Raw genomic sequence first — 19,460 nt, forward strand, 5'->3', positions numbered from 1 at the left:
AGAAATATTCAGTTGTCATGTATTTTGTTTTGAAAATGTGATATAAAACGATGGTACGGTTTCTATGTTATAAACGAAACGTTTAAGGTTATGTATCATTTGAAATTTCGATCTTGTTTCTATATTTATGATGATATTACTTATTTTAACTTATTGATCATTAGGTTTGATATGTTAAGAAGGTAGAATGGGATTGTTGAAGAAAAATTTGCATTAAGTGTACGTTGAAAAAAAAAATATCCCCAAAATCTGGGATTAACGCATGCTTGGAAAAAATGAAGTGTTACAAGGTGCATTTTCAAGCTGCTAAGAGGATTGTTAGATATATCAAGGGCACAGTAAATTATGGTATCAAATATTTCAACTGTCAAGATTTTAAACTTCATGGTTATTCTTATAGTTATTGGGTAGGTTCAATTGATGACAAGAGAAGCACAATAGGTTTTTGTTTTAGCTTTGGATCAGGAATGTTCTCATGGTGCTCAAAGAAGCAAGATGTGATAGCTCAAATCATAGCTGAGGTTGAGTATGTTACAACCACTGCATTTGTGAATCAAACACTTTGGCTAAGGAAGATACTTGCAGACTTACGCATGGAAGAGGAGTCGACACAGATTCATATAGATAATCAAGCTGCAATTTCAATCTCAAATAATCTTGTTTTCCATGGCAGGATTAAACATTTTAAGATTAAGTTATATTTCTTAAGAGAAGTACAGAAAGAAGGTGAAGTCAGTTTGCTTTATTGCAAAATTGAGAATCAAATTACAGATGTGTTAACCAAAGCCTTATCCAAAGCTAGATTTGAAACTTTAAGAAGCAAAATAGGCCTTTGCAGCTACTGAAGCAAGGATGCCTCATCAACTACATTATGCAAACATGGGCTGCTAACATGTGCATGGGGAGTGGTCAAACTGAATATGCCATGTCTTACCAAGTCTTTAGGAAGTTAGTAGTAGGCCAGTGGTATTTGATTTTTTGGTTTGCTAATAGGAAGATCATGTCTAGTAATTAGGAGTCATTCATTTTAGTTTTCTATTAAAACTCTTTTGTATTTAAGGAAGATGTATTGACACTGACCCATTACTAACTTCCTAAAGACTTGGTAAGAGAGGGCATATTCAGTTTGACCACTTCCCATGCGCATGTCAGCAGCCCATGTCTACATAATGCAACTAATGAGGCATTTTTGCAACATTTTTCAATTTCACGTTCTCATTGTTATTTCTTAAGAACTTTTTTATGCTTTGTCTCTATAAAAATTCAACAAATATACAGGCTAAACTAGGGTCCAGGGACCCATGGTATTTCATAACTTATCTGCCTTTCTTCCATCAAGAAATTAAGCTCAATAAGTATATATTTTTATAACTAGAAACTCTCAATAATAAATAATGGGAGTGACCCATCACATCTCAGAATAATATGAGTAACTTATCATGACTTTCCTTAATATTTTCATGTACTTGGAATTTCGACAAATGAACTATTTAAAAATATTATACTTTATAGAATATATTTATAATAAAATATCCTTATATTTAACCCATTTTTCTCTTTTCATATTCTTTTTTTCCCTCTTTTCAAATAACTACTCTATATAACGTTTTCTTTCTCTTAATTGGTGACTAACTACAATGGAAAACAATGATTGTCTATGCAACAATGAGGGCATTTAGTCATGGAGGTAGCCGGGAGATTGTTCACAACAGTGATCGTGACAATGACTGTAGGCATCTGCTCGCTCGCTCTCTCTCTATATATATATATTCTAATTGTTTCTTTTTTTTTTTTTCTTCTTTTTCTTCTCTGAACCCAAATCTAGGTTCAAGATAAATAGTTTCTCTCTCCTTCCCCCCTCCCCCTCTCTCTTTATATATATATATATATATAATTTTTTCTCCTTCGTTTCTCTCTTTTTCTTTGAACCTAAATCTAGCTTCGTTGTTTATCTCAAACTTAAATCTAGGTTTAAGATGAAATGTTTTGCTCTCTCTATCTCTTTGATTTTTTTTTCATCTTTAACTTATTTTTTTCTTCTTCATCTTCTCTTTCTCTTTATATATATAATTTCTTCTTCTTCGTTTATCTCTCTCTTTGAACCTAAATCTAGGTTTGTGACGAAATGTTTCTCTCTTTGATTTCTTCTTCATCTTCTACTTTTTTCTTTTCATCTTTGCTCTTTCTCTTTCTTTCTTTTCTTCTAACCTAGGTTTGGGTTCATTGTTCATCTCGAACCTATAGTGTCTTACTCACTCTCTTCCTTTATCTCTCTTCTCTTTCACTTTGATTTTTTTTTTTCTCTGTCTCTTTCTTCTTCATAACCAAATTTGCATTCAATATGAAGCCCGATGATGAACCCATATCTAGGTTCATCACTGGCATAGACACGGACATAGAACCCATTAGGTTTATCATTGGCACCAACATGAAAGTGGATTCTAACATGGATTATTTTTTATTTTTTATTTTTCAATATGAGGAGAGAGAAAAAAGAATGAAGGGTGAATTAGTCATTTTATCTCTTTATTTAATAACATGGGGGATTGCTATGTCTCAAATGTCAAAGGATTTCTTGCAATTTCTCCAAATCTTAGAGGTGTTCTTTGCAATTTATCCTTTAAGATTTAATGAATTTTAAAAAATTTAACAATTGTTTCTCATGGCAAAAAAAAAAAAAAAAGATATGTGACTAATAAAATTAAGGGATGTTAGCATCATTTTTAATAATTTAGATTTTTGTGTGTTTTTCTATTGTTGAGTGTAATTGACCATCATCAATAGGGCTTATTGAAAAGCAAAACCTCCCCCGTAAGGGTATAGTTTACTATGTAGATGAGACCTGCTGCCTGCTTTGATAAGCTCCTTTGCGTGAATTGGAATTCACATACGTTGAGTTTGTCAAGTTACTTAGAAAAATGGAGAAGTGAAGAAAAAGTCAAGTTGGCCTGCCGGCCCTCTAGTGTTTGGCAATAGTCCATCAAATGAAGAACCAGTGAAGAGTTGTTGTGAAAGTAATTAAATAAGTTATTATATTTTAAGATTTAAGATTAAATTCATCACGATGCTTTAAAAAAACACAAATTATAATTGTGTGAGATTTTTTAAATCTAAATTTAGAGTATAATAATTTGACCGTTTGCAACAGTTTGGGATTATTTTAATTAAAGATAAGAGTTAGTGTTAATATAATTAAAATGCTCATTAAGAAGACATCTATTATAATGCTCATTAGGCTCGATCCAGCTTGACATACATTTAGGCTCGAGCTCGAGTTGAGCCTGAAAGCTCGACTCGAGCTTAGCTTGTCAATTCGGCTGAAAACCTGAGTTCAAGCTCACCATCACTAAAAGAAGAGGTTTTGCAGTGGTGGCAGTAAAAAAAATGGCATGCAGTGGTGACGGGGAGGAAAAATCTAGTGGCAAGATGCGAGATGGCGAGAGGAAACAGAACAAACAATTGTAGACTGCAAGAGAAGAAGAGGAACATGCGACGAAAGAAAAAGAGGGAGAGAGAAGATAGAGTGGAATAGGCGAAAAATGGGTTTTTTTGCCTCACTAAATTTAATAAATAATATAATGATGATATATGTATATACATGAACATATGTTAAATAATATATTTATAAAATATATATTTAACATATACATATATTATTTAATTATAAAATAATATATTTATAAATTATAAATAAATTTATTAATATATTTATAAATGAGTCTGCTTTTATGAGCTAATTACGAATTTTTAATTGGATATGCTTGTGAGTTTTTAATCGGGTGTTTACGAGTTAATGAACCAAACTTTACTGAGCTCAAGCTTAATTTATCTACAAATTGAGTTTTAAAATTAGATTCAAATTTAATTCGTTTATCTTAACGAGCGAACTCGAATGAGCTTTTATCAAATCAAATACTAAGTTGCTCACAAACAACTCGATTCATTTGCAACCCTATATAATGTCTAACAAGATCTTAGATCTAAAGTATAGTAGTTTATTCAATACTTTTTAAAATATAATAATGATTAAATTATCTCTTAGCCTAAACGTATAATAAATTACTTGACCATTTCTAAAGCACAGTAAACAAACGGATCCATCGAGTAGTCAAAAGTATAGTGCCTTATATTTGACACTGACTGACAATGAACGAATGTTTTTTATATATAAAATAAAATAGTATAATAATATTTTTAAATAATTTGACAAATGTTTAAAAATACGAGTTCTATATAATTATTAATAAATATTATTATTTCTGCCAAATTTCTAGTTGCATATCTTTACCTAATAAAATATATGGCACAATGGTCAGCTGCAATGTCAATTTTCAAGAGAGGTGTTCTATCAATATATATATATATATATATATATGTGGCCACCAAATGCCACCCAATCACTGTTAAAATTTGGAACATTTCAATTGTTACCCATTCAAACCATCTCTAATAAATTTCCATTCAAAGAAATAAATCTCACATTCTTTTACTTACAATCAAGTGATGAATTCCGCTTCCTCTCATAATAAACAAATTTAATAGGTTCTAGAGTCTTGAGTCAGACAAATATGACTCAAGTATATAGGGAGTAAAATTCATGCTTGGATTCACATTCTTTCTTTGATTTTACTCAGGTCAAACAAACACTATACTAGTCGATATAAATAACATAATAATTTTATGAAAATTTATCCTTTTAACAAATGAATATATATATATAAAATAAAAGACACGAAAGCTCTCCTAAAATAATGTAGCAGCCTTTTATGTCCATACTTTAGGTTCAGGGTTTCAGGCTTTACCAACTACCATATGAAGAATAAGAATTATGTTAGGTATACACATATTTTGTACATTTTGGACTACATAAAGGGGTAGTATGACCAAAATACCCTGCGCTTCACATGCGTCTCATGCGCCTCTATGCGTCTCATTAGGGTTTTTTTTGTCATAATACCCCCTTATGTAACCCAAGATGTACAAAATGGGTGTACCAATAGCATTTTTTGAAGAATAAATATTAATGTAATGAGTTCAATTATTTTTTTTTATAAATAAATAGTAAATATGTAAAGTTGTTACATGTAACAATAATATATATTATTGGTTAGAAACACATAGCCGGCAAAAAGAAATATTTCTTAACGTTAAGCCCCCCATAAATAATAAAACAAAAATAACTTACGTCATCAATTACCACTCCTTTTGATTTAAAAAAAGAATGACATTTACTAAATTATTTATTTACAAAAATTATCAATAACCTGATGGATGCGTGATAGATATCCCTTGCCCTTGCCCTTGCCCTTGCCCTTTGGCTGATTACCACCAGCAAAGCAAGGCAATTGTCGCTACCGCGGCTCCAGGCTCCAGGCTCCGGCTTGAAGAACACTACTACACTGAAATGGTAAAGCTTGGATGCACCATCGATGGTAACCTCAATGACTCAAAATTCAGTCAGCCGATGCCATGGATCGGCATCTACATCGCCGCTGCATCTGCTCTCTGCGCAATCGCCATGGCCGTCGACGCCTTGTACGGCTTCCGCCACCGCAAGTACTGGTTCCCCTGCAAATTCTTCTCTCTCAACGCCACCACTCTGACTCTCATAGGCGTCACCATCAAATTGTCGGTGGACCTCAACACCTCCATGCCTCGCCCCAGGGATCAGCTCGTGAAGCTCAGCAGCTCCACCTTGATCTGCACTGTGATGGGTAATTCCATGCCTTCTCTTGGGACAACGGAAAACAAGGAAATTTTCATGAACATCATGGCTTTGGGGATTCTTGTTATTACTGCAATTGTGAACATTTGCATCGAACTGGGGACTGGGGTTATTTATGTGTACTGGAAAGAGCATGCTTTTCTTATGTTTCTTATGCTTGTTTTGCTTGCAAGTTTGACTTCTTCTGCTCTAATTGTCCCAACTACGAAACATTACTTTGACCTGAAGTACACTAAGAAACTTAAAATGGCTATGGAAGAATGCTACAAAAGAACTGGGAAGAAGTCGGTGGTTGAGAAACTGAAAGGGGATCTAACAAAATTTTGGATGATGGCAAATACCTGTGCCCCGCAGTTTGTGATAGGCCGATCAGCGACCTGCACTGCCTCCGGTGCGTTCTGCCTTCTGGCTGCGATGACCTTAACGCAAGCTATCCTTCGAACTTACTTCATCCCGAGGTCATTCAAATTTTGCAGTGGGGAGTCGGAATATAAGTGGTCGATTACTTTGATTTTTGTAACCCAAGTTATTGCAGTGGTTGCAGGGACTATTGCCCCTGCTCTTAGGTGGTTTAATGCAATTAATTTTAAGTGCCCAAGGAAAGCAAGTATGCCTGCGAAACGCAGTTCTAATCTGGAGTGGTACTGGATCTCGAGATTGGTAGAATGGAAGGAATCTCCATTGGAATTAGAAATGTCTGGCAGGCTCTGCAAAAAAATTGTCCATGACACAAAAAAGCTAGTTCTGGGTTTCTGTATTCAAGTTCAGACTGGGATAGTGATGGTGAGCAAATGGGTGATGTTGGTTTCCATTTTCTTTATGAGCTTTCTCCGGCTATGCTATTACTACTGCGCGGAATTGAAGAAGCTGCTCAAAATTAAATGTAATAATAGCCTCGGAGACAATGACTCAGGATCCGGATCACTGCCTGGCCCAGAGCTAGATCTCAGTCGTTTTGTTTTGCATCTTGAAGGTGAAGAAGAATTGGTTGATGTGATGATGGAAAACAATAAGAACATTACTGAATATTGGTACTTGATGGGGAAAAGGAAACAGCCAGAGAATCTCATACAACTTGTGGAGAAATCCACGTCCCGTCAAGTACTTAATGGAGTAAGCGAGTTTGATAATGACGAGGTTCCTTCTCTGGAAGCTGAAGAACCTCCCAATTCTTGGGCTCTTCCGGTGGTGACACTAACAGCTATTGCAGTTGCGCTCCCTGGTATTGAACGCCATTTAGTTAAACAGTTGATAAGAAGCGTATGTGAAGGCCTTGCATATGTGAAAGTTGTGGAGAATAACCTGAATGACAAAAAAGAGTTTAAAAATGTAAGTAAGGCAGCTGAAACTTTGTGGCTGGAAATTCATGTGTATGGCAAATGGCTGGATGTGGATCTCCACAAGATATCTCTCCAAGCAAAAGGCCCAGAAAAGGTACTAAAAGAGTTTGCTGATATTGCGAAGAACAGGTTTTTTGAATTCCATAAGAATGGTTCTCTTCAATGTCTTAGGGAGAGCCCTTCCAAGTGGTCCATCAAGATGGTGGCCGCCAATATCATGTACAGAATAAGTCAAACTATTTTGTTGGATTATGAAGCCAGAGACTATGATGGTAGTGAGAGATTATTTGAAAGGTTGATTGTCATGATAGCTGACATATTATCTGCTTGTCTAACCAACTTACCGAGAGCTATGCTTATGGAATGCCATCAGAGCACCATTGAGGAACGGGAAGAAAATGTCCGCCGCACAATAATTCTACTTGGAAAGGCAGAAAGGATATTGGAACTTCTTGGTCAGCTACAACTTCCAAGTTTAGATCTAGAGCAACTGGCATATATTGATGACTGGCGGTCATTAAGGAAGCAGAAGGCTTCTGGGCATCTCGATTCTTCTTCAACAATCACTGGTAAACCTTGTTCTGGTTCATTTCACATGTACCTAACCATTGAATAGAAAGCATATGCTTAAATTTGGAATTGAAGGCAGGAAATAGCTTGTATCATCACATTTAGATTGAATCTACTTTCAAGGTTTCCTTTTTCATTTTTAGATTTAATTTAAGGTGCTTTGGAAGTAATATTCACAACCAGTATATATGTGGGAGTTGGAAGAGTAATAATCAACTCGTACGTTCTACCTTATTAACAGTGTCAAGAAGTAATTGACTGTCCACATTTGCTGGACTTTGGCACAATGGCCTAAGGCATCCATCATAAACTAGGGAGCTCAAGTCGCCTCCGGTAATATCTAGCTCTCTCTACCCAGCTCTGACGATACATGAGTGCTTGACACCTATTGTGATTCCCTGCTTATAGTCTACACCATTTCACATTATACTCCACTAGAGAAGAGTGACACTGATTGAGAATTGTGCCAATTCAGAGTCTACCACAAGGACTCTGTTAATCCATCCATTCAAGGACCCTCAATAGTTGGCTAAATGGAAGTTCCGTTCCCGTAATTGGCTAATAGAACTCTTACCCATTCTGTTACCACTTGATGCCCTTTTCCTGGATAAGGAGAAGCTGAGGGCTCAATAGAGACTTCCAGTGTAAAGAATACAGCAGGAAAAGAAAAACCTTTTGTTTAATTGGCAGGCACTCCTTTATTCTATCTAAGCTTGGTTGGAGAATCGCAAGGGATGACTAAGCCCTATAACCCAGGGTGCTAACTGGTAAATAATTTATAAAGCAGGTCTTCCTCCATTATTTTGGCCGTTGAAGCTTCATGTACTTGGAACCCTTGCATATCTAGGAAATCCTGATGACTTCTAACTTGGGGGGGGGAGGGGGTGGTGAGGGTAGAATTCCATGTTGGTGTCATAGCTCAAGGCTTATAGCTTACACTAAATGCCAAAGAGTTACTGCTGCCCTTTCTCAAGTTTGAGGTCATCATGGATGAAAACAGGAATTGGAAGGTCATTAAGAATAAATAATGCTATCGAAGAAGCTCGGATGCCTTGGTCCATTTTACACTGACAATCATCGTGATAATGGTGATTTCTCTATGCGATCTCCCTATCTCACTCTCTATTATATTATAAATAATTTACTCTTTATCTTGATTTTGTCTAAAAAATTGTACATGCTCTGATCACATTCCTTATTTTCCTCTTTATTTCAATCCCTTATCCCACTTATTTATTAATAAATTTTAATTTTATTTATTTTACCTTATAATTTTTATTATTATAAAATTTTATTATTTATTTGATAATTTAATAATAAATCTCATGGTATTAGATTTTTTTAATATTTAATATATTTGTAAATAAATTTACTAATATTTTTAAAATGATTATTTAACAAAATTATTTGAAATATTTTCATAATTTAAAATTTTATATTTTAATATGTTAAAATTAAAATTTCAACAACAGTCATATTTTAATGACTATATTCCAATAGAATATTTTAACAACAGTTATATTCTATTAGAATATTCTAACAACGGTTATATTCCTATGTATTATAAATAGATGATCTATTTGATTAAAAAAATTTACAACCCACAAATCTAAAACAACTGTCATTACCAATCTTTAATAATCTCGCGTTAGCTATCATATCCAACAACATTCGTATGTTCATTCAAATGATCCATGAAAAAGTTGAAGATGATGAAGAGAATGAGGCTATTGCTACAATTTTAGTTGAACACTATGTTTAGCATATGAATCGCGACTTTTTTTCACGTCATCGTGGATTCATACCGTGTCATCAATAGCAATAGAGGTGAAGGTCATGAGAGACTTTATTGTGATTATTTTGCAAATTCCCCAAAATATGTAATTAAATACACAAAATAATCAAATATTCATATACAAAGAAATGTATAGTCAAATACACAAAATAATCAAATATACGTATATAAAAAATTAATAATCAAATACATAAATCAATAACCAAATATACAAAATATAATTCATTCAATACTTCAATATATACAAAATACACAAACTATGATGATATACCACAAGAAGCTTGTCACTGCTTTGGAGGATGGAGTCGTTGCAGCCGTTGCTCCTTGTCACTGCCACTACTCGTTGCCGTAGTTGCTTTTGCCGAATCTGGCGCTGCCGCCGCCGCTGCTCCTGCAAGTCGTCGTTGGCACCTGTAATGTTTGTTCTTCTCCACCGCCGTTATTGCTTCTTGTTGTCGGCGTCTTCTTCCAATTTCAGATTTGCAAGAGAGTCATTAGAACAAATGCAATAGGGAGCAATTTTTCACTCTCTAGCGAGCCATTTGAAGCTTAAACATTGATAATGGAGTATGGAGTGGTGCTTTTGTCATATGATTTGGCGTCGGAAACTCTCATTGATCATTGACACATCGATGATGGTGAAAATTGAGTCTTAATTGTTAGAATAAAGTGGAGTTGTTTCTGGTCAAACATTTACCTTTCAAATGTGGGAATGAGGGCCTCCAAGCACGCTTGTATTTAGATTGTTGAATTGGGTGAGTGAAGTTGAAATGCATCCTGATGATCTTATAATGGGGAGATAGATACCATAGTGTTGTAAGTGGAACAATGATAGCAAGGACGAGACCCTGGTCTAGGCTTTGTTGGGGGTGAGAGGGCCTTTTGACACGATGCATGTTGATTTGAATGCAATGAGAGTTTTGTTCTATTATTCGCGTCTAGAGTTCTATTTTGTTGTCTGCATTGGACAAATCTGATGCGGGCATGCAGGGCCAGTGGTGGGGAGGGGGGTTGAGGCTCACGTTCCCTCTCTGATTTTGTTTACGTCGGGTAAATTTTATGTTTGTCTGATGCAAACTACATAATAATTTCTTGCAATGAGAAAGAGAGGTTCATGTAAGGCCAAATCAACATGCTGTCTTGTCTGGACTTCTTTTTCTGCTAATAAATCTTCTATTCATAACTCGTGTCTTCTACTACCATTGGCCCATTTAAGGGCACTCGAGTAGTATTCTCTCAAGTGCAGGATCATCGAGGTGGCATTGCAGCAACCTTTTTCACCTAATTCAACAATTCAGATATTCTTGCTTTGAGAAGAAGATGCTTGTCTTAACCAAAAGTAAACACTCAATCCACATCACATAATAAACTACTGTTAAGAACTCCTCTCCACTCCGCTAGTGCCTGCTTAATTTGGTCTTATTTGTGTCTTCCTCAAGCATTATGCTTGATTTGTCAAGGACCCATCTTCTTCCAGCATACGTATAATCTGATCAAATCAAAATCAAAATCTAAATTCAAGATTTTAATTAAGAAAAACACGATTCAAGTATATCCCTACATCCTCAACTACATGTTTAAGCCTATCAAAAGAATTGGCATTTACAAGTGACAATTAAAAATAAAACTTTGGAAACGCAACCAAAAGGGATATATATATATATGTAGGACAATAAGAAAGGCATTTGATCAAGCAACCAAGCAAAAGTAGCCCTTAAACCTCATCTTTCTGTTCTTTCCAATAAACAATACTGAATTATTTAAGTAAAACATTTGACCTCGACTCGGTCCTTTACCCATAAAAAAAAATATAATTTAAGTAAAACATTTGATCTCAACCTGGTCCTTTACCCAATATATATATATGACCTTGGGTCCTTGACTGAAACTTGCGAACTAGCATGATTACCCTCAACGTTGATGGTAAGTTACAGTTGACAATTTATTCTTGGCAAAAAGAAATATGATAGAGAAGCACTATCACCCTATTCTTGACCAACTTTCTTAAACTTAATGGGGTCGGGTAGCATGTTGAGAATTAAAGACTGTGATACTTAAAAAGAAAAGGTACACTATCGTTACAAAATGAATTTATGACAACAAAGTTAAAGTAGAAAAAATCAGCCAGAATAAATTTGAAAAATAAAAGGCTAATATGTTTCTTATTTTATTATCGTCAGCTATTATAATATATAACAGGTACATATTTAAAAGTATTATATAATTACGATTTTATTATACGTAACATTTGTTTGATGCTAACAAATTAAGAGAGAGAAGTTGTGGGCCCATTTAGGGGGGGAACCATCCCCTGCCCCGGTTGAGCATCATATCATTCCTCTAGGTATTACTCAATAGTTGTTGTATTATGATTAGTGAATGGGTGCACGTACCTCGGATTTGACGCATTCAACATGAGCAACAAAGTGGCATTCTGCACAACAGTAAGTAATTAGTGGGACCTGGTGAAAATATGTAAAGGTGACAAATGTGACAGTAGTACCAGTTGAGCGGCTTAGAAATTAACGTCTTTCATTGAGGACAGGGTGAGAGTCAGATGATGCGCATCCTTGATGGTCGGGGTTAAGGCTGGACTACATGATGGATGCCTTAGTTTTTCGGAAGGGTGATTTTTGCCTAACTATCACAAGATAGAAGGTAGAAATCGGGATTGTGAAGAACACTTCACTGGTTACGTTTTTGATTTCTCATTAGCCTCAAATGAAAGGAGATCAAAACCTTATATACTGGCTGGCAATGACCCCTTAGATGCCTAAGTACATGAATGCAGAGAATGTAACTTAAGCAACTACATGAATGCAAGCAATAATGCTGGAAATAAAGAGATACATGAATGTTGAAAATAAAAGAGCAATTAAAGGAAGTACATAATGTATGCAATTATGTATCTATTAAAAGAGCCAGATCAAGTGAACTGACTTGGCTCTTGGTCTTCATCTTATGGCTGGACGAAATGGGCTGATGGGCTTGCTGGACTGGGCTTGTGATGGGCCAGGTCTGGTGGGCTTCATCATGCTGGGCTAGGCTGGCCCCTTGTGGCTGCATTGTGGGCTGACTGTGCATGCTGGTGCTGGGCTGGGGCCCCAGATGGCGCCTGCTGGTGCACTGCTTGGTAGGTTGGGGCCTCGCTTGGCGCAGCATGCTTGTCATTGCTATCGGGTTGCTGAGAACTCTCGCCAGTTGCGCCAACTCCCGTGCTGCTGTCCAAGCCGGGTGCGGCCTGAGCCTCAAGGGTTGAGACTTGAGATCCTAACATTCCCCGCCCCTTCGGAAGCATCTTGTCCTCAAGGTGCAGATGCGGAAATTGGTAGGCCAAGTACTCAGTTGACTCCCAAGTTGCTTCCTCTGGTGACATGTTCTCCCACTGAACCAATGCCTCGGGTGTCTTCTTCCGGTTCTTCTTGACCACACGGTAGTCTAGGACTCGCAAGGGCTGGACTAGCAGTGTAGTGTCTTCGTTGAGCTGTGGCAAGTCATGCACCACATCGGTCAAGTTGCCTACTTTGCGCTTCAGTTGGGAAATGTGGAACACCGAATGGACTCGAGTATCAGCTGGCAAGTCCAGCTTATATGCAACCTGCCCAATCTTTTGCAAAATCCTGTAAGGCCCTTAATAACGATAGCCAAGCTTCATCTTGGCTGCAAGTGTGACGCTCTTCTACCTTCGTGGTCGCAGCCTCACATAGACCATGTCTCCTTCTTGGAACTGTCGGTCTTGTCGCCCCTGATCATAGTAATTCTTCATTCGGGTCTGTGCCTTGGACAAGTGGGTCTTGAGCTCCTCCAGCAGCTCATCTCGATCAATAAGCTCTCGGTCCACAGTGTCCATCTTGGCAGACTGCGGTGTGTAAGACACCAATGTTGGCGGTGCTCGCCCATACACTGCCTCAAATGGGCTACGCCCCAAAGACTGATGGAAAGAGGTGTTATACCAGTATTCTGCCCATGCGATACGATCGGCCCATGTGTGCGGGTTGCTTTGTGAAAAGCACCGCAAGTATTGCTCCAAAGTTCTGTTGGTTACCTCAGTTTGACCGTCGGTTTGTGGGTGATAGGAAGAGTTGGCTGATAGTTCGGTCCCCATAGTCTTGAAAAGCTCCTTCCAGAAATGGCTGGTGAAAATTCTGTCCCTGTCTGTCATGATGGTCCGAGATAGGCCGTGCAAGCGGACCACTATTTGCATGAATACTTTTGCAATAGACTGTGCAGTGAAGGGGTGCACGAGGGGTATGAAGTGGGCATACTTGCTAAGTTTGTCAACTACAACAAGTATAGAAGAGTACCCCTGTGACTTTGGCAGGCCTTCCACAAAGTCCATGCTCAAGTCTTCCCAAATCTGCTCTGGCACGGGCAATGGCTGCAATAGACCGCTAGGCTGGGTCGAGTCACTCTTGGCGCGCTGGCAAGTGTCACACTCCGCCACGTGCCTAGCAACCTATTGCTTCATGCCTTCCCAATGGAATAGTCGGTTGAGTCGCTGCCATGTGCGGTAAACTCCGGAATGTCCTCCTTCCTTTGAGTTATGGAAGTGCCGCACAAGGGTAGTGCGCAGGTCATCAGCATCTGGCACATAAGCTTTGCCTCGGTATAACAGTAGCCCGTTGCGGTACTCATAGTCGCTGGCAGTCTCAGTGTCCTGGCTAGCTTCAATCAAGTCCTGACTGCGCTGGTCGGTGGCTAAGGCATCTCTGATCTGCTGCCAAATTGCCCAATTTGGCCCCGTGATAGGCAGTAGCTGAGGGCTGTCATCTCGTCGAGACAAGGCATCAGCAACCTTGTTTTGCGCCCCTGGTCGGTAGACAATTTCATAGTCATACCCCATCAACTTTGCCACCCACTTCTGTTGGTCTGGGGTCACTATGCGCTGCTCCAATAAATGCCTCAAAGGCTGCTGGTCAGTTACGATTTTGAATCGTTGCCCCATCAAATAGGGTCTCCATACCCTCACTGCCTCAATAATTGCCAACATCTCCTTGGCGTATGCAGACCATGCGGCTTTGGCTGGGCCAAGGGCTTTGCTGAGGAAGGCCACTGGTCGACCTTGCTGCACCAATACTGCGCCAATGCCAATGTTGCTGGCATCAGTGTGAACCTCGAACTGCTGTGCAAAATCTGGCATGGCCAAGACAAGAGTGCATGTCATGGCTTGCTTCAATGCGGCAAAGGCGTGGTCAGCATCGTCTGTCCACTGGAACTTATCCTTCTTCAATAGCTGCGTCAATGGCCTAGCAATGGCCCCATAGTGTTGCACAAACTTCCTGTAGTAGCCTGTAAGTCCCAAAAATCCTCGCAGTTGGGAAACATTCTTCGGCTTCGGCCAAGACTGGATGGCTGTAATCTTGTGTGGCTCTACCTTGACGCCTTCAGGGCAGATCCTGTGCCCCAAGTACTCCAACTCGGTCTGCCCAAAAGCACACTTGGACAGCTTGATGCAGAAACTTTCTCGGGCCAGTATGCTCAAGACTTGCTCCAAGTGCTGCAAATGCTGGTCCCTAGTCTTCGAATAAACCAGGATATCATCGAAGAATACTAGCACAAACTTACGTAGCATGTGCTGGAAAATGTGATTCATGGCCGCCTGAAATGTGGATGGTGCGTTGCACAGGCCAAAGGGCATGACCATGTACTCGTAGTGCCCATGATGCGTGCGAAATGCTGTCTTGTGTATGTCTCCCGAGTGCATCCTGATTTGATGATAGCTTGCCCGCAAGTCTAACTTGGTGAAAATGGTGGATCCTGCTAGCTCATCTAGCATGTCATCAATGGCTGGAATCGGAAATCTGTCCTTAACTGTGGCTTTGTTGAGGGCTCGATAATCTGTACAGAAGCGCCATGTCCCATCCTTCTTCTTGACTAGCAAAACTGGTGATGAGAAAGGACTGGTACTAGGCCGTATCAGATTTTTCTGAAGCATCTCCTTGACTTGCTTCTCAATCTCTTCTTTCTGATGGTGGGCATAACGGTAGGGAGCAACGTTGATGGGTTGCTCATCCAAAAGTGGGATGCGATGGTCGAAAGGCCGGCTTGGTGGCAGGTTTGTGGGCTCTTGCACCACTGTGGGGAATTTAGCCAAGACCACCTGAACATCTGTGGATAGCTGCGGTACATCGGTGGATTGGAAACTGTCGGATGCGCGTGGCTGTTATGCTATCTGTATGGCATAGCACTCACTGCCAGCCCTAATCAGTTTCTGCACCAGGTTCACCTCTGCTGCCCTAGGAGTGCCCTGCTGCATGGATAGGCGAACTTGTCGGCCCCCTAGAGTGAACTCCATGGCCATCTGCTTGTAATCAAAGATAACTTTGCCCAGTTGGGCCAACCACTGTACACCCAGCACTATGTCTACTCCAGCCAAGGGTATGACATATAAATCAACAGAAATATAGATGTGCTGGATTTTAAGACTTACTGCCTTGCATTGCTGTGTGCATGCCAGGCGCTCCCCGCTAGCGACTCGCACCTCAAATGGCTCAATGATGGTAGTCGGAATCTGTAACTTGTGGGCTACTTTGGTGTTGATGAAGTTGTGGGTTGAGTCGTTGTCGATCAGCAGGCTGGCAACTTTGCCCTTGAGCATCGCTGTCACCCGCATGGTTTGTGGCCCAGCGGATCCTGCCAGCGCATGAAGGGACACCTCTGGCAGATCCTCGGCCTCCACCCCGCTGTTGGCTGCAGGCATGTCATAAGGCATTTGTGGGTCTGACTCTTCATATTCCTCCTCCTCTGGTGGCTCTTCAACTTCAATCAGAAATGATTGGGCCACCTTGCACTTGTGGCCCGGGGTGAATTTTTCGTTGCAGTTGAAACAGAGGCCTTGCTCACGTCTCTTCTGCATCTCGTCCCATGATAGGCGCTTGACGCCTGGTGGTATGCGCTTGCTGGTTGCGGGTTGTGGCGCAAGTGGTGGCTTGGGTTTGGGCGCCCCAGAACTAGATCCGGCCATGGATGGCCCTTTGTATGCCATTGCCTTGCGCGTGGCGCGCAGTTGATCATCTTTCAGCCGAGCAATATCAATTGCTTGGCGCATCGTGATGGGTCGGTGGAGCTTGACTTCTGCAGCAATATCCGGAAATAGGCCCCCAATGAATGCCCCGATCAAGGCCTTCTCTGGCCAATCTTCGACTTGTGTGGCCACCCTTTCGAATTCCCGCTGGTAGTCCCTCAAGAATCCTGTCTGCCGCATCTTTGATAGGACTTCATCGTAGTCCACAAAGCCGATAGGGCCAAAACGGGTGCGTACCTCCATTTTGAAATCCTTCCAACGGATGCCCCTGCCTTGGTTGTCATAGGTGCGTGACAGCCACTGCCACCAATGGCTCACCTCGCCCTCAAGGTAATAGGCGGCATACTCCACCTTTTCCTTGCTGCTCATGTCTTGTGACTTGAAAAATAAATTGGCACGGTTGAGCCAAGAGATAGGATCCTCACCCGAAAATGTGGGAAACTGTAGGCGCGGTTTGAAGGCTGGCCGGTTGGTGCTTGTGGGATTCCAATTGCCGTCTCGTGCGTCTGTCTCGAATTCACCATCAGAGCCCAATTCAGATTTGTGGCTTGCTGATGCAACAGATCGCCGCCTGTGGGAAGATGAGCGGCTACTGCTGCGCTTTGGCGCCTGTTGCTGCTCCACCAAGATGGTCAGATTTTGTAGCGTCCGCTCCAATCGTGAGAATTTTTCGTCCATGGTGTTGGCCATGTTCTCCAAATTCTCAATACGGTCCTTGTGCGTCTGTCCTCCCGCCATTGTTGGATGACCGTTGGATAGATAACTTCTGGAAACGTCTTCCAAGCACCGAGCTTCGAAAAGAGACTGTGGGTAGACTCTCAACGAGAGCACCAATGATGGATGCCCTAGTTCCCGGAAGGGTGATTTTTGCCTAACTATCACAGGATAGAAGGTAGAAATCGGGATTGTGAAGAACACTTCACTGGTTACGTTTTTGATTTCTCATTAGCCTCAAATGAAAGGAGATCAAAGCCTTATATAGTGGCTGGCAATGACCCCTTAGATGCCTAAGTACATGAATGCAGAGAATGTAACTTAAGCAACTACATGAATGCAAGCAATAATGCTGGAAATAAAGAGATACATGAATGCTGAAAATAAAAGAGCAATTAAAGGAAGTACATAATGTATGCAATTATGTATCTATTAAAAGAGCCAGATCAAGTGAACTGACTTGGCTCTTGGTCTTCATCTGATGGCTGGACGAAATGGGCTGATGGGCTTGCTGGACTGGGCTTGTGATGGGCCAGGTCTGGTGGGCTTCATCATGCTGGGCTAGGCTGGCCCCTTGTGGCTGCACTGTGGGCTGACTGTGCATGCTGGTGCTGGGCTGGGGCCCCAGATGGCGCCTGCTGGTGCACTGCTTGGTAGGTTGGGGCCTCGCTTGGCGCAGCATGCTTGTCATTGCTATCGGGTTGCTGAGAACTCTCGCCAGTTGCGCCAACTCCCGTGCTGCTGTCCAAGCCGGGTGCGGCCTGAGCCTCAAGGGTTGAGACTTGAGATCCTAACACTACAGCGCACATGAAGATTGTAATTGCATGCCACACATCTAAAGTAAGGCGGAAGGCACGTCTGATGGCAGATATTACAGTTGTTTTTCTTTGGATGGAGAAGCAAGCCACAGGGTGTTTGTGAGTCCCAAATTTGATGGTACGGGGAGTTGGCATGGCGCATCGAGTGTGGATTGCAAAGAAAGGCACATGCAGCAGCATTTATTGGGTAGGTATATATATGGGAGCTGGTAGGAGGGTGAGATGATGGTGGTGGTCAATGGGAAGTGAAATATCATATGGAATATCGGAACACAGGGGGTGTAGCATGATATGTGTCACGTACTTGGACTTTTTCCGATGATCATGTGGCACTTAGTCACAATTTGTCGTGATCAAGTCAGTTTATGCTCCAAACAAGCTATAAAGATAGCTTGAAATGAACTTTAGAAGGTAAGAAGAAATGTAGAAACAAAGAAAAAACACTTGAAATGAAAATTAAAAAGTAAAGAATTTCTATTGTTTTAAAAAGACTTTACAAGATTTCTAATTTGACTTCGTACTCATAAATGTATGCCTACTCCTATTTATAGTCTTCCACCTCCTTAATAGACGACGAATATCAATTTGATCCTATGGGAGTTATAATTCCTCTAGAAGCTTCTCTTACTTCTACTATATTCTACACAACTCTATAAAGTTTTATGGTGTTCTAGAACTTTTCAGACTACTCTAAACTAATTTAGACATTTTTAGGCTAGTCTACATATTTTTAGAGTCTTTTGGAATATTCTAGAACATTCTAGGATATTCTAGAACATTTTAAAACTTTCCAAAATCTTTTAGGACATTCTACACAATTTACGTAATATACAACACCAAAAAGAGTTTTGCCTAATCCCACTGGGCAAAATTGGGGCAAAATGTGATATATGGCATTCGATACAAAGATAAAAGAGATGCGGGCCCAGAATATAGTCACAGTAAGAGCAGAAAAAAGGAATGTCTCCACCCATACCAGAGGAATATAACGGATGGCCTCGGTTGCAAGTAATTCCCACTTCACCTTGGCTGCTAACTATTCCTTTGGTGAAATTGAGCGAACTGCATTTGACGCAGAGATTAAAGCAGCAATCGGATTGGGAACAGTACTGATAGCTCAAGGCTTTTGGTCGAATCCCACAGACACTGCAAAGATAGTTAGAAGCGTCAGTAGTTGGGACAGGGAGGAGGTGGAGAAGGTGTTGTGGGTGCATGGGATGCTTCAATGTGGGTCGCAATGCAGCACAGTATTTGTGCGCCGGTAATGAGCAACCCGAGCATCTGTACCCTCTGTCAATACTGTAGCGTCGCAAACGAAACAAGGATACATGTATCCTGAGCCCTCCACCTCTTCAAACTCTACGGTGAATTTATGGATCCTGTGGACAAAATACCTCCTCCTTCCCTTTTGAGTCAATTTGGTGGCCCAAACCAACCCCCCCATGTACGACAAAATATACAAGTTCGATGGTTA

The 19,460-nt window shown here is 40.3% G+C and overlaps 1 protein-coding gene across 1 annotated transcript; it reads left to right on the forward strand.

Moving 5' to 3' along the window:
- The first annotated feature begins 5,291 nt into the window (after positions 1-5,291).
- Positions 5,292-7,771, forward strand: LOC127787462 (uncharacterized). Its single transcript, XM_052315520.1, has one exon. The coding sequence runs from the start codon at positions 5,405-5,407 to the stop codon at positions 7,679-7,681; it is 2,277 nt and encodes a 758-aa protein (XP_052171480.1). The 5' UTR covers positions 5,292-5,404; the 3' UTR covers positions 7,682-7,771.
- Positions 7,772-19,460: the final 11,689 nt, after the last annotated feature.

This window comes from Diospyros lotus, chromosome 12, assembly GCF_014633365.1.
Source record: "Diospyros lotus cultivar Yz01 chromosome 12, ASM1463336v1, whole genome shotgun sequence".
Classification (NCBI taxonomy): Eukaryota; Viridiplantae; Streptophyta; class Magnoliopsida; order Ericales; family Ebenaceae; genus Diospyros; species Diospyros lotus.

Bases quoted from the DNA above. Each gene is read 5' to 3' on its own strand.
- LOC127787462 (XM_052315520.1), top strand. From the start codon at position 5,405: ATGGTAAAGCTTGGATGCACCATCGATGGTAACCTCAATGACTCAAAA.